Here is a 12,892-nt window from a genome sequence, read left to right on the forward strand (position 1 = left end):
TTTCAACAACAAGTTAAGTTTCAAATGATCATAATTTGGTGAGTGGAACTGTTTTTGTTTTATTTTATTGCAGCTCGCTTGCTGTTGTTAGCTAGCTATCTCTGAAAATAATGATTGGAACCTACTGGCTTATTATGTCTGAGTGAACAGGCTACTTACTCTTTAACATCATGCTGTGTGTGACTTCTGTCTTTGTGTTTTACAAAAAGTCTGCTCTCCTACATGGAGTGCGCAGGTATAATGGTCGCTGTATTTTCAGCATCACAAGCCTGTCACACTCACAGCCTTTGATGTATTTCACTGTTGTTGCTTTTGGTGATAGTGATGTCGTTGCGTGCTCTCGCCTCGCCTCCTTGTCAAAATGTGTGAGAGGAGATAGTCTGAGTGGAGAAACCTCAGACCTCCAATGCATATTGAGAGGAAGACAAGGAAAGAGGAGGAGAGGAATCAAGGAAATACAATTGAGATGCACCCCTAGTGTGTAGATAACACTGGACCAAAGTGATGGCAGTTTCAACGAATGGTCTCATTATTCTGCCAATGGCTTTCTCTCCTTTATGCAGAATTTACATAATTACTCAGCTCTTAATCCAAGAGAGAGGAGCGACAGGGAGAGGAGGAATCAGTGTGGAAAAAGAGAGGGAGGGGGACAGGGAGAGGGAGAAACAGTGTGGAAAAAGAGAGGGAGGGGGACAGGGAGAGGGAGAATCAGTGTGGAAAAAGAGAGGGAGGGGGACAGGGAGAGGGAGAAACAGTGTGGAAAAAGAGAGGGAGGGGGACAGGGAGAGGGAGAAACAGTGTGGAAAAAGAGAGGGAGGGGGACAGGGAGAGGGAGAATCAGTGTGGAAAAAGAGAGGGAGGGGGACAGGGAGAGGGAGAATCAGTGTGGAAAAAGAGAGGGAGGGGGACAGACAACGATGAAAGATCTTTATATTTATTATAATTAATTGTGGACAGTTGGAGAGGGAGAAAATAGCATCAAAGCAGGATAAAGAGAAATAAAGACAGACAAATTAAGAGGGACAGGAGGACATGCACAAAGACAGGACTGAACCAAAGAAAGTGAGAGCGAGATGGGCAGACAGAAAGAGAGAAGAAAAGATAAACAGACAGATACACGCACACACAATCAGAGGGAGAGAGAGAGACAGAAAGAGAGGGAGAGAGAGAAGGAGAGATAGAGAGAGAGAGAAGGAGAGATAGAAAGAGAGGGAGAGAGAGAGAGAGAGAGATGGAAAGAGAGGGAGAGAGAGAGAGAGGGAGAGAGAGAAGGAGAGATCGAAAGAGAGGGAGAGAGAGAGAGAGAGAGAGAGAGAGAGAGAGAGAGAGAGAGAGAGAGATGGATAGATAGATAGAAAGAAAGATCATTATTTCAAGCCCAGGTTCTTACCAGTAAGAGTTCGATGGACCCCAGGATGTACATGGCCCCAGCAAACGTTGTTCCCAGGTAGAAACAAATGCCCACGGCGCCCCCAAACTCAGGCCCCAGAGAACGGGAGATCATGTAGTAGGATCCTCCAGCTGCAGACAGCAAATAAATACACACACTCTTTCAATGACATATTGTACTTTTAAATTACAGTTTGTATACAAACTGCATCTCAAATTAACTGATTTGAAATTACATGGATTTGGAATGATGTGTGTGAATTTCTAATTTTAAAGCATCACTGTATTTCATGTCATGTTAAATGTAAATGACCCAAACCCTGCTATTCTCCAATCAGAGCAGGGTCTCTGACTTTGGGAAATGAAAATGAGTGTTTCTTATTGGACAGGTCCAGGCAGTCCCTCCCTATTTCAGCCCATTTTCTACATTTGGTGCCTAATGAACATGACCCAGATTTACACCACAAAATGGTGGCTACATTGTTACTCCACTGCCCAAGCATGTCATTTCCTCTCACCTCTGATCTCAGCTAACCAAGGGGTGAGTAAGCCAGGATGAGGCGTGATTATTAGATAACTTCTCTAAACATATAAACACAGCCATATACGTTTCATGTTGGGTCCCAGGAGTCTGGACGTGACTAATATTATAGCGTTGCTAGGGCTAAAACGATGGATATGCATTTTTGAGCCAAAACAAGCTCTTTAGTAGAAGTAGTAGTCCCGATAGCGAGGCCGGATGCCAACGCATGTTCACCCACCTGGAACAACACCATTGGTGGCAATGGCACTCATGGAGATTGCAGTCAGCATAGTCTAAAGAGAGAGGGGAGAGAGAAGAGAACAGTCAGTATAGTCTAAAGAGAGAGGGAGAGAGAAGAGAACAGTCAGTATAGTCTAAAGAGAGAGGGAGAGAGAAGAGAACAGTCAGTATAGTCTAAAGAGAGAGGGAGAGAGAAGAGAACAGTCAGTATAGTCTAAAGAGAGAGGGAGAGAGAACAGAGCAGTCAGTATAGTCTAAAGAGAGAGGGAGAGAGAGAATAGAACAGTCAGTATAGTCTAAAGAGAGAGAGAGAGAGAATAGAACAGTCAGTATAGTCTAAAGAGAGAGGGAGAGAGAAGAGAACAGTCAGTATAGTCTAAAGAGAGAGGGAGAGAGAAGAGAACAGTCAGTATAGTCTAAAGAGAGAGGGAGAGACAGGAGAGCAGTCAGTATAGTCTAAAGAGAGAGGGAGAGAGAAGAGAACAGTCAGTATAGTCTAAAGAGAGAGGGAGAGAGAACAGAACTGTCAGTATAGTCTAAAGAGAGAGGGAGAGAGAAGAGAACAGTCAGTATAGTCTAAAGAGAGAGGGAGAGAGAAGAGAACAGTCAGTATAGTCTAAAGAGAGAGGGAGAGAGAGCAGTCAGTATAGTCTAAAGAGAGAGGGAGAGAGAGCAGTCAGTATAGTCTAAAGAGAGAGGGAGAGAGAGCAGTCAGTATAGTCTAAAGAGAGAGGGAGAGAGAACAGTCAGTATAGTCTAAAGAGAGAGGGAGAGAGAATAGAACAGTCAGTATAGTCTAAAGAGAGAGGGAGAGAGAAGAGAACAGTCAGTATAGTCTAAAGAGAGAGGGAGAGAGAACATAACAGTCAGTATAGTCTAAAGAGAGAGGGAGAGAGAAGAGAACAGTCAGTATAGTCTAAAGAGAGAGGGAGAGAGAAGAGAACAGTCAGTATAGTCTAAAGAGAGAGGGAGAGAGAAGAGAACAGTCAGTATAGTCTAAAGAGAGAGGGAGAGAGAAGAGAACAGTCAGTATAGTCTAAAGAGAGAGGGAGAGAGAAGAGAACAGTCAGTATAGTCTAAAGAGAGAGGGAGAGAGAAGAGAACAGTCAGTATAGTCTAAAGAGAGAGGGAGAGAGAAGAGAACAGTCAGTATAGTCTAAAGAGAGAGGGAGAGAGAAGAGAACAGTCAGTATAGTCTAAAGAGAGAGGGAGAGAGAAGAGAACAGTCAGTATAGTCTAAAGAGAGAGGGAGAGAGAAGAGAACAGTCAGTATAGTCTAAAGAGAGAGGGAGAGAGAAGAGAACAGTCAGTATAGTCTAAAGAGAGAGGGAGAGAGAAGAGAACAGTCAGTATAGTCTAAAGAGAGAGGGAGAGAGAAGAGAACAGTCAGTATAGTCTAAAGAGAGAGGGAGAGAGAAGAGAACAGTCAGTATAGTCTAAAGAGAGAGGGAGAGAGAAGAGAACAGTCAGTATAGTCTAAAGAGAGAGGGAGAGAGAAGAGAACAGTCAGTATAGTCTAAAGAGAGAGGGAGAGAGAAGAACAGTCAGTATAGTCTAAAGAGAGAGGGAGAGAGAAGAGAACAGTCAGTATAGTCTAAAGAGAGAGGGAGAGAGAAGAGAACAGTCAGTATAGTCTAAAGAGAGAGGGAGAGAGAAGAGAACAGTCAGTATAGTCTAAAGAGAGAGGGAGAGAGAAGAGAACAGTCAGTATAGTCTAAAGAGAGAGGGAGAGAGAAGAGAACAGTCAGTATAGTCTAAAGAGAGAGGGAGAGAGAAGAGAACAGTCAGTATAGTCTAAAGAGAGAGGGAGAGAGAGAAAACAGTCAGTATAGTCTAAAGAGAGAGGGAGAGAGAAGAGAACAGTCAGTATAGTCTAAAGAGAGAGGGAGAGAGAAGAGAACAGTCAGTATAGTCTAAAGAGAGAGGGAGAGAGAAGAGAACAGTCAGTATAGTCTAAAGAGAGAGGGAGAGAGAAGAGAACAGTCAGTATAGTCTAAAGAGAGAGGGAGAGAGAAGAGAACAGTCAGTATAGTCTAAAGAGAGAGGGAGAGAGAAGAGAACAGTCAGTATAGTCTAAAGAGAGAGGGAGAGAGAAGAGAACAGTCAGTATAGTCTAAAGAGAGAGGGAGAGAGAAGAGAACAGTCAGTATAGTCTAAAGAGAGAGGGAGAGAGAAGAGAACAGTCAGTATAGTCTAAAGAGAGAGGGAGAGAGAAGAGAACAGTCAGTATAGTCTAAAGAGAGAGGGAGAGAGAAGAGAACAGTCAGTATAGTCTAAAGAGAGAGGGAGAGAGAAGAGAACAGTCAGTATAGTCTAAAGAGAGAGGGAGAGAGAAGAGAACAGTCAGTATAGTCTAAAGAGAGAGGGAGAGAGAAGAGAACAGTCAGTATAGTCTAAAGAGAGAGGGAGAGAGAAGAGAACAGTCAGTATAGTCTAAAGAGAGAGGGAGAGAGAAGAGAACAGTCAGTATAGTCTAAAGAGAGAGGGAGAGAGAAGAGAACAGTCAGTATAGTCTAAAGAGAGAGGGAGAGAGAAGAGAACAGTCAGTATAGTCTAAAGAGAGAGGGAGAGAGAAGAGAACAGTCAGTATAGTCTAAAGAGAGAGGGAGAGAGAAGAGAACAGTCAGTATAGTCTAAAGAGAGAGGGAGAGAGAAGAGAACAGTCAGTATAGTCTAAAGAGAGAGGGAGAGAGAAGAGAACAGTCAGTATAGTCTAAAGAGAGAGGGAGAGAGAAGAGAACAGTCAGTATAGTCTAAAGAGAGAGGGAGAGAGAAGAGAACAGTCAGTATAGTCTAAAGAGAGAGGGAGAGAGAAGAGAACAGTCAGTATAGTCTAAAGAGAGAGGGAGAGAGAACAGTCAGTATAGTCTAAAGAGAGAGGGAGAGAGAAGAGAACAGTCAGTATAGTCTAAAGAGAGAGGGAGAGAGAAGAGAACAGTCAGTATAGTCTAAAGAGAGAGGGAGAGAGAAGAGAACAGTCAGTATAGTCTAAAGAGAGAGGGAGAGAGAAGAGAACAGTCAGTATAGTCTAAAGAGAGAGGGAGAGAGAAGAGAACAGTCAGTATAGTCTAAAGAGAGAGGGAGAGAGAAGAGAACAGTCAGTATAGTCTAAAGAGAGAGGGAGAGAGAAGAGAACAGTCAGTATAGTCTAAAGAGAGAGGGAGAGAGAAGAGAACAGTCAGTATAGTCTAAAGAGAGAGGGAGAGAGAAGAGAACAGTCAGTATAGTCTAAAGAGAGAGGGAGAGAGAAGAGAACAGTCAGTATAGTCTAAAGAGAGAGGGAGAGAGAAGAGAACAGTCAGTATAGTCTAAAGAGAGAGGGAGAGAGAAGAGAACAGTCAGTATAGTCTAAAGAGAGAGGGAGAGAGAAGAGAACAGTCAGTATAGTCTAAAGAGAGAGGGAGAGAGAAGAGAACAGTCAGTATAGTCTAAAGAGAGAGGGAGAGAGAAGAGAACAGTCAGTATAGTCTAAAGAGAGAGGGAGAGAGAAGAGAACAGTCAGTATAGTCTAAAGAGAGAGGGAGAGAGAAGAGAACAGTCAGTATAGTCTAAAGAGAGAGGGAGAGAGAAGAGAACAGTCAGTATAGTCTAAAGAGAGAGGGAGAGAGAAGAGAACAGTCAGTATAGTCTAAAGAGAGAGGGAGAGAGAAGAGAACAGTCAGTATAGTCTAAAGAGAGAGGGAGAGAGAAGAGAACAGTCAGTATAGTCTAAAGAGAGAGGGAGAGAGAAGAGAACAGTCAGTATAGTCTAAAGAGAGAGGGAGAGAGAAGAGAACAGTCAGTATAGTCTAAAGAGAGAGGGAGAGAGAAGAGAACAGTCAGTATAGTCTAAAGAGAGAGGGAGAGAGAAGAGAACAGTCAGTATAGTCTAAAGAGAGAGGGAGAGAGAAGAGAACAGTCAGTATAGTCTAAAGAGAGAGGGAGAGAGAAGAGAACAGTCAGTATAGTCTAAAGAGAGAGGGAGAGAGAAGAGAACAGTCAGTATAGTCTAAAGAGAGAGAGAGAGAGAACAGTCAGTATAGTCTAAAGAGAGAGGGAGAGAGAAGAGAACAGTCAGTATAGTCTAAAGAGAGAGGGAGAGAGAAGAGAACAGTCAGTATAGTCTAAAGAGAGAGGGAGAGAGAAGAGAACAGTCAGTATAGTCTAAAGAGAGAGGGAGAGAGAACAGTCAGTATAGTCTAAAGAGAGAGGGAGAGAGAAGAGAACAGTCAGTATAGTCTAAAGAGAGAGGGAGAGAGAAGAGAACAGTCAGTATAGTCTAAAGAGAGAGGGAGAGAGAAGAGAACAGTCAGTATAGTCTAAAGAGAGAGGGAGAGAGAAGAGAACAGTCAGTATAGTCTAAAGAGAGAGGGAGAGAGAAGAGAACAGTCAGTATAGTCTAAAGAGAGAGGGAGAGAGAAGAGAACAGTCAGTATAGTCTAAAGAGAGAGGGAGAGAGAAGAGAACAGTCAGTATAGTCTAAAGAGAGAGGGAGAGAGAAGACAGTCAGTATAGTCTAAAGAGAGAGGGAGAGAGAAGAGAACAGTCAGTATAGTCTAAAGAGAGAGGGAGAGAGAAGAGAACAGTCAGTATAGTCTAAAGAGAGAGGAGAGAGAAGAGAACAGTCAGTATAGTCTAAAGAGAGAGGGAGAGAGAAGAGAACAGTCAGTATAGTCTAAAGAGAGAGGGAGAGAGAAGAGAACAGTCAGTATAGTCTAAAGAGAGAGGGAGAGAGAAGAGAACAGTCAGTATAGTCTAAAGAGAGAGGGAGAGAGAAGAGAACAGTCAGTATAGTCTAAAGAGAGAGGGAGAGAGAACAGTCAGTATAGTCTAAAGAGAGAGGGAGAGAGAAGAGAACAGTCAGTATAGTCTAAAGAGAGAGGGAGAGAGAAGAGAACAGTCAGTATAGTCTAAAGAGAGAGGGAGAGAGAAGAGAACAGTCAGTATAGTCTAAAGAGAGAGGGAGAGAGAAGAGAACAGTCAGTATAGTCTAAAGAGAGAGGGAGAGAGAAGAGAACAGTCAGTATAGTCTAAAGAGAGAGGGAGAGAGAAGAGAACAGTCAGTATAGTCTAAAGAGAGAGGGAGAGAGAAGAGAACAGTCAGTATAGTCTAAAGAGAGAGGGAGAGAGAAGAGAACAGTCAGTATAGTCTAAAGAGAGAGGGAGAGAGAAGAGAACAGTCAGTATAGTCTAAAGAGAGAGGGAGAGAGAAGAGAACAGTCAGTATAGTCTAAAGAGAGAGGGAGAGAGAAGAGAACAGTCAGTATAGTCTAAAGAGAGAGGGAGAGAGAAAGAACAGTCAGTATAGTCTAAAGAGAGAGGGAGAGAGAAGAGAACAGTCAGTATAGTCTAAAGAGAGAGGGAGAGAGAAGAGAACAGTCAGTATAGTCTAAAGAGAGAGGGAGAGAGAAGAGAACAGTCAGTATAGTCTAAAGAGAGAGGGAGAGAGAAGAGAACAGTCAGTATAGTCTAAAGAGAGAGGGAGAGAGAATAGAACAGTCAGTATAGTCTAAAGAGAGAGGGAGAGAGAACAGTCAGTATAGTCTAAAGAGAGAGGGAGAGAGAAGAGAACAGTCAGTATAGTCTAAAGAGAGAGGGAGAGAGAAGAGAACAGTCAGTATAGTCTAAAGAGAGAGGGAGAGAGAAGAGAACAGTCAGTATAGTCTAAAGAGAGAGGGAGAGAGAAGAGAACAGTCAGTATAGTCTAAAGAGAGAGGGAGAGAGAAGAGAACAGTCAGTATAGTCTAAAGAGAGAGGGAGAGAGAAGAGAACAGTCAGTATAGTCTAAAGAGAGAGGGAGAGAGAAGAGAACAGTCAGTATAGTCTAAAGAGAGAGGGAGAGAGAAGAGAACAGTCAGTATAGTCTAAAGAGAGAGGGAGAGAGAAGAGAACAGTCAGTATAGTCTAAAGAGAGAGGGAGAGAGAAGAGAACAGTCAGTATAGTCTAAAGAGAGAGAGAGAAGAGAACAGTCAGTATAGTCTAAAGAGAGAGGGAGAGAGAAGAGAACAGTCAGTATAGTCTAAAGAGAGAGGGAGAGAGAAGAGAACAGTCAGTATAGTCTAAAGAGAGAGGGAGAGAGAAGAGAACAGTCAGTATAGTCTAAAGAGAGAGGGAGAGAGAAGAGAACAGTCAGTATAGTCTAAAGAGAGAGGGAGAGAGAAGAGAACAGTCAGTATAGTCTAAAGAGAGAGGGAGAGAGAAGAGAACAGTCAGTATAGTCTAAAGAGAGAGGGAGAGAGAAGAGAACAGTCAGTATAGTCTAAAGAGAGAGGGAGAGAGAAGAGAACAGTCAGTATAGTCTAAAGAGAGAGGGAGAGAGAAGAGAACAGTCAGTATAGTCTAAAGAGAGAGGGAGAGAGAAGAGAACAGTCAGTATAGTCTAAAGAGAGAGGGAGAGAGAAGAGAACAGTCAGTATAGTCTAAAGAGAGAGGGAGAGAGAAGAGAACAGTCAGTATAGTCTAAAGAGAGAGGGAGAGAGAACAGAGCAGTCAGTATAGTCTAAAGAGAGAGGGAGAGAGAACAGTCAGTATAGTCTAAAGAGAGAGGGAGAGAGAAGAGAACAGTCAGTATAGTCTAAAGAGAGAGGGAGAGAGAACAGAACAGTCAGTATAGTCTAAAGAGAGAGGGAGAGAGAACAGAACAGTCAGTATAGTCTAAAGAGAGAGGGAGAGAGAACAGTCAGTATAGTCTAAAGAGAGAGGGAGAGAGAACAGAACTGTCAGTATAGTCTAAAGAGAGAGGGAGAGAGAAGAGAACAGTCAGTATAGTCTAGAGAGAGAGGGAGAGAGAAGAGAACAGTCAGTATAGTCTAAAGAGAGAGGGAGAGAGAAGAGAACAGTCAGTATAGTCTAAAGAGAGAGGGAGAGAGAAGAGAACAGTCAGTATAGTCTAAAGAGAGAGGGAGAGAGAACAGTCAGTATAGTCTAAAGAGAGAGGGAGAGAGAAGAGAACAGTCAGTATAGTCTAAAGAGAGAGGGAGAGAGAACAGTCAGTATAGTCTAAAGAGAGAGAATAGAACAGTCAGTATAGTCTAAAGAGAGAGGGAGAGAGAAGAGAACAGTCAGTATAGTCTAAAGAGAGAGGGAGAGAGAAGAGAACAGTCAGTATAGTCTAAAGAGAGAGGGAGAGAGAACAGTCAGTATAGTCTAGAGAGAGAGGGAGAGAGAAGAGAACAGTCAGTATAGTCTAAAGAGAGAGGGAGAGAGAAGAGAACAGTCAGTATAGTCTAAAGAGAGAGGGAGAGAGAAGAGAACAGTCAGTATAGTCTAAAGAGAGAGGGAGAGAGAACAGAACAGTCAGTATAGTCTAGAGAGAGAGGGAGAGAGAAGAGAACAGTCAGTATAGTCTTTAAGAGAGGGGGAGAGAGAAGAGAACAGTCAGTATAGTCTAAAGAGAGAGGGAGAGAGAAGAGAACAGTCAGTATAGTCTAAAGAGAGAGGGAGAGAGAACAGAGCAGTCAGTATAGTCTAAAGAGAGAGGGAGAGAGAACAGAGCAGTCAGTATAGTCTAAAGAGAGAGGGAGAGAGAGCAGAGCCGTCAGTATAGTCTAAAGAGAGAGTATAGAACAATCAGTATAGTCTAAAGAGTGAGGGAGAGAGAAGAGAACAGTCAGTATAGTCTAAAGAGAGAGGGAGAGAGAATAGAACAGTCAGTATAGTCTAGAGAGAGAGGGAGAGAGAAGAGAACAGTCAGTATAGTCTAAAGAGAGAGGGAGAGAGAACAGTCAGTATAGTCTAAAGAGAGAGGGAGAGAGAAGAGAACAGTCAGTATAGTCTAAAGAGAGAGGGAGAGAGAAGAGAACAGTCAGTATAGTCTAAAGAGAGAGGGAGAGAGAAGAGAACAGTCAGTATAGTCTAAAGAGAGAGGGAGAGAGAAGAGAACAGTCAGTATAGTCTAAAGAGAGAGGGAGAGAGAAGAGAACAGTCAGTATAGTCTAAAGAGAGAGGGAGAGAGAAGAGAACAGTCAGTATAGTCTAAAGAGAGAGGGAGAGAGAACAGAGCAGTCAGTATAGTCTAAAGAGAGAGGGAGAGAGAACAGTCAGTATAGTCTAAAGAGAGAGAATAGAACAGTCAGTATAGTCTAAAGAGAGAGGGAGAGAGAAGAGAACAGTCAGTATAGTCTAAAGAGAGAGGGAGAGAGAAGAGAACAGTCAGTATAGTCTAAAGAGAGAGGGAGAGAGAAGAGAACAGTCAGTATAGTCTAAAGAGAGAGGGAGAGAGAACAGTCAGTATAGTCTAAAGAGAGAGGGAGAGAGAAGAGAACAGTCAGTATAGTCTAAAAGAGAGAGAGAAGAGAACAGTCAGTATAGTCTAAAGAGAGAGGGAGAGAGAATAGAACAGTCAGTATAGTCTAAAGAGAGAGGGAGAGAGAAGAGAACAGTCAGTATAGTCTAAAGAGAGAGGGAGAGAGAAGAGAACAGTCAGTATAGTCTAAAGAGAGAGGGAGAGAGAAGAGAACAGTCAGTATAGTCTAAAAGAGAGGGAGAGAGAAGAGAACAGTCAGTATAGTCTAAAGAGAGAGGGAGAGAGAAGAAAACAGTCAGTATAGTCTAAAGAGAGAGGGAGAGAGAACAGTCAGTATAGTCTAAAGAGAGAGGGAGAGAGGAGAGAACAGTCAGTATAGTCTAAAGAGAAAGGGAGAGAGAATAGAACAGTCAGTATAGTCTAAAGAGAGAGGGAGAGAGAAGAGAACAGTCAGTATAGTCTAAAGAGAGAGGGAGAGAGAAGAGAACAGTCAGTATAGTCTAAAGAGAGAGAATAGAACAGTCAGTATAGTCTAAAGAGAGAGGGAGAGAGAACAGTCAGTATAGTCTAAAGAGAGAGGGAGAGAGAAGAGAACAGTCAGTATAGTCTAAAGAGAGAGGGAGAGAGAAGAGAACAGTCAGTATAGTCTAAAGAGAGAGGGAGAGAGAAGAGAACAGTCAGTATAGTCTAAAGAGAGAGGGAGAGAGAAGAGAACAGTCAGTATAGTCTAAAGAGAGAGGAGAGAGAACAGTCAGTATAGTCTAAAGAGAGAGGGAGAGAGAACAGTCAGTATAGTCTAAAGAGAGAGGGAGAGAGAAGAGAACAGTCAGTATAGTCTAAAGAGAGAGGGAGAGAGAAGAGAACAGTCAGTATAGTCTAAAGAGAGAGGGAGAGAGAAGAGAACAGTCAGTATAGTCTAAAGAGAGAGGGAGAGAGAAGAGAACAGTCAGTATAGTCTAAAGAGAGAGGGAGAGAGAAGAGAACAGTCAGTATAGTCTAAAGAGAGAGGGAGAGAGAACAGTCAGTATAGTCTAAAGAGAGAGGGGAGAGAGAACAGTCAGTATAGTCTAAAGAGAGAGGGAGAGAGAAGAGAACAGTCAGTATAGTCTAAAGAGAGAGGGAGAGAGAAGAGAACAGTCAGTATAGTCTAAAGAGAGAGGGAGAGAGAACAGAACAGTCAGTATAGTCTAAAGAGAGAGGGAGAGAGAAGAGAACAGTCAGTATAGTCTAAAGAGAGAGGGAGAGAGAAGAGAACAGTCAGTATAGTCTAAAGAGAGAGGGAGAGAGAAGAGAACAGTCAGTATAGTCTAAAGAGAGAGGGAGAGAGAAGAGAACAGTCAGTATAGTCTAAAGAGAGAGGGAGAGAGAAGAGAACAGTCAGTATAGTCTAAAGAGAGAGGGAGAGAGAAGAGAACAGTCAGTATAGTCTAAAGAGAGAGGGAGAGAGAAGAGAACAGTCAGTATAGTCTAAAGAGAGAGGGAGAGAGAAGAGAACAGTCAGTATAGTCTAAAGAGAGAGGGAGAGAGAAGAGAACAGTCAGTATAGTCTAAAGAGAGAGGGAGAGAGAAGAGAACAGTCAGTATAGTCTAAAGAGAGAGGGAGAGAGAAGAGAACAGTCAGTATAGTCTAAAGAGAGAGGGAGAGAGAAGAGAGCAGTCAGTATAGTCTAAAGAGAGAGGAGAGAGAAGAGAACAGTCAGTATAGTCTAAAGAGAGAGAGAGAAAGAGAACAGTCAGTATAGTCTAAAGAGAGAGGGAGAGAGAAGAGAACAGTCAGTATAGTCTAAAGAGAGAGGGAGAGAGAAGAGAACAGTCAGTATAGTCTAAAGAGAGAGGGAGAGAGAAGAGAACAGTCAGTATAGTCTAAAGAGAGAGGGAGAGAGAGCAGTCAGTATAGTCTAAAGAGAGAGGGAGAGAGAAGAGAACAGTCAGTATAGTCTAAAGAGAGAGGGAGAGAGAAGAGAACAGTCAGTATAGTCTAAAGAGAGAGGGAGAGAGAAGAGAACAGTCAGTATAGTCTAAAGAGAGAGGGAGAGAGAAGAGAACAGTCAGTATAGTCTAAAGAGAGAGGGAGAGAGAACAGTCAGTATAGTCTAAAGAGAGAGGGAGAGAGAAGAGAACAGTCAGTATAGTCTAAAGAGAGAGGGAGAGAGAATAGAACAGTCAGTATAGTCTAAAGAGAGAGGGAGAGAGAAGAGAACAGTCAGTATAGTCTAAAGAGAGAGGGAGAGAGAAGAGAACAGTCAGTATAGTCTAAAGAGAGGAGAGAGAAGAGAACAGTCAGTATAGTCTAAAGAGAGAGGGAGAGAGAAGAGAACAGTCAGTATAGTCTAAAGAGAGAGGGAGAGAGAAGAGAACAGTCAGTATAGTCTAAAGAGAGAGGGAGAGAGAAGAGAACAGTCAGTATAGTCTAAAGAGAGAGGGAGAGAGAAGAGAACAGTCAGTATAGTCTAAAGAGAGAGGGAGAGAGAAGAGAACAGTCAGTATAGTCTAAAGAGAGAGGGAGAGAGAAGAG

General features: G+C 42.8%; 1 protein-coding gene across 4 annotated transcripts in view; it reads right to left on the bottom strand.

Annotated features, from left to right (window-relative positions):
* Nucleotides 1-12,892, bottom strand: part of slc12a5a (solute carrier family 12 member 5a) — a 340,288-nt gene that overhangs the window by 27,837 nt on the left and 299,559 nt on the right. For all 4 annotated transcript variants that reach the window (XM_045705395.1, XM_045705394.1, XM_045705397.1 and 1 more), the window contains exons 5-6: nt 2,151-2,205; nt 1,391-1,521 (exon numbers count right to left, since the gene is read on the bottom strand). In XM_045705395.1, the coding sequence (XP_045561351.1) occupies nt 1,391-1,521; nt 2,151-2,205 (186 nt within the window). The remainder of the gene's footprint in view (nt 1-1,390; nt 1,522-2,150; nt 2,206-12,892) is intronic.

This window comes from Salmo salar, chromosome ssa22 (genome assembly GCF_905237065.1).
Source record: "Salmo salar chromosome ssa22, Ssal_v3.1, whole genome shotgun sequence".
NCBI classification, from domain to species: Eukaryota; Metazoa; Chordata; class Actinopteri; order Salmoniformes; family Salmonidae; genus Salmo; species Salmo salar.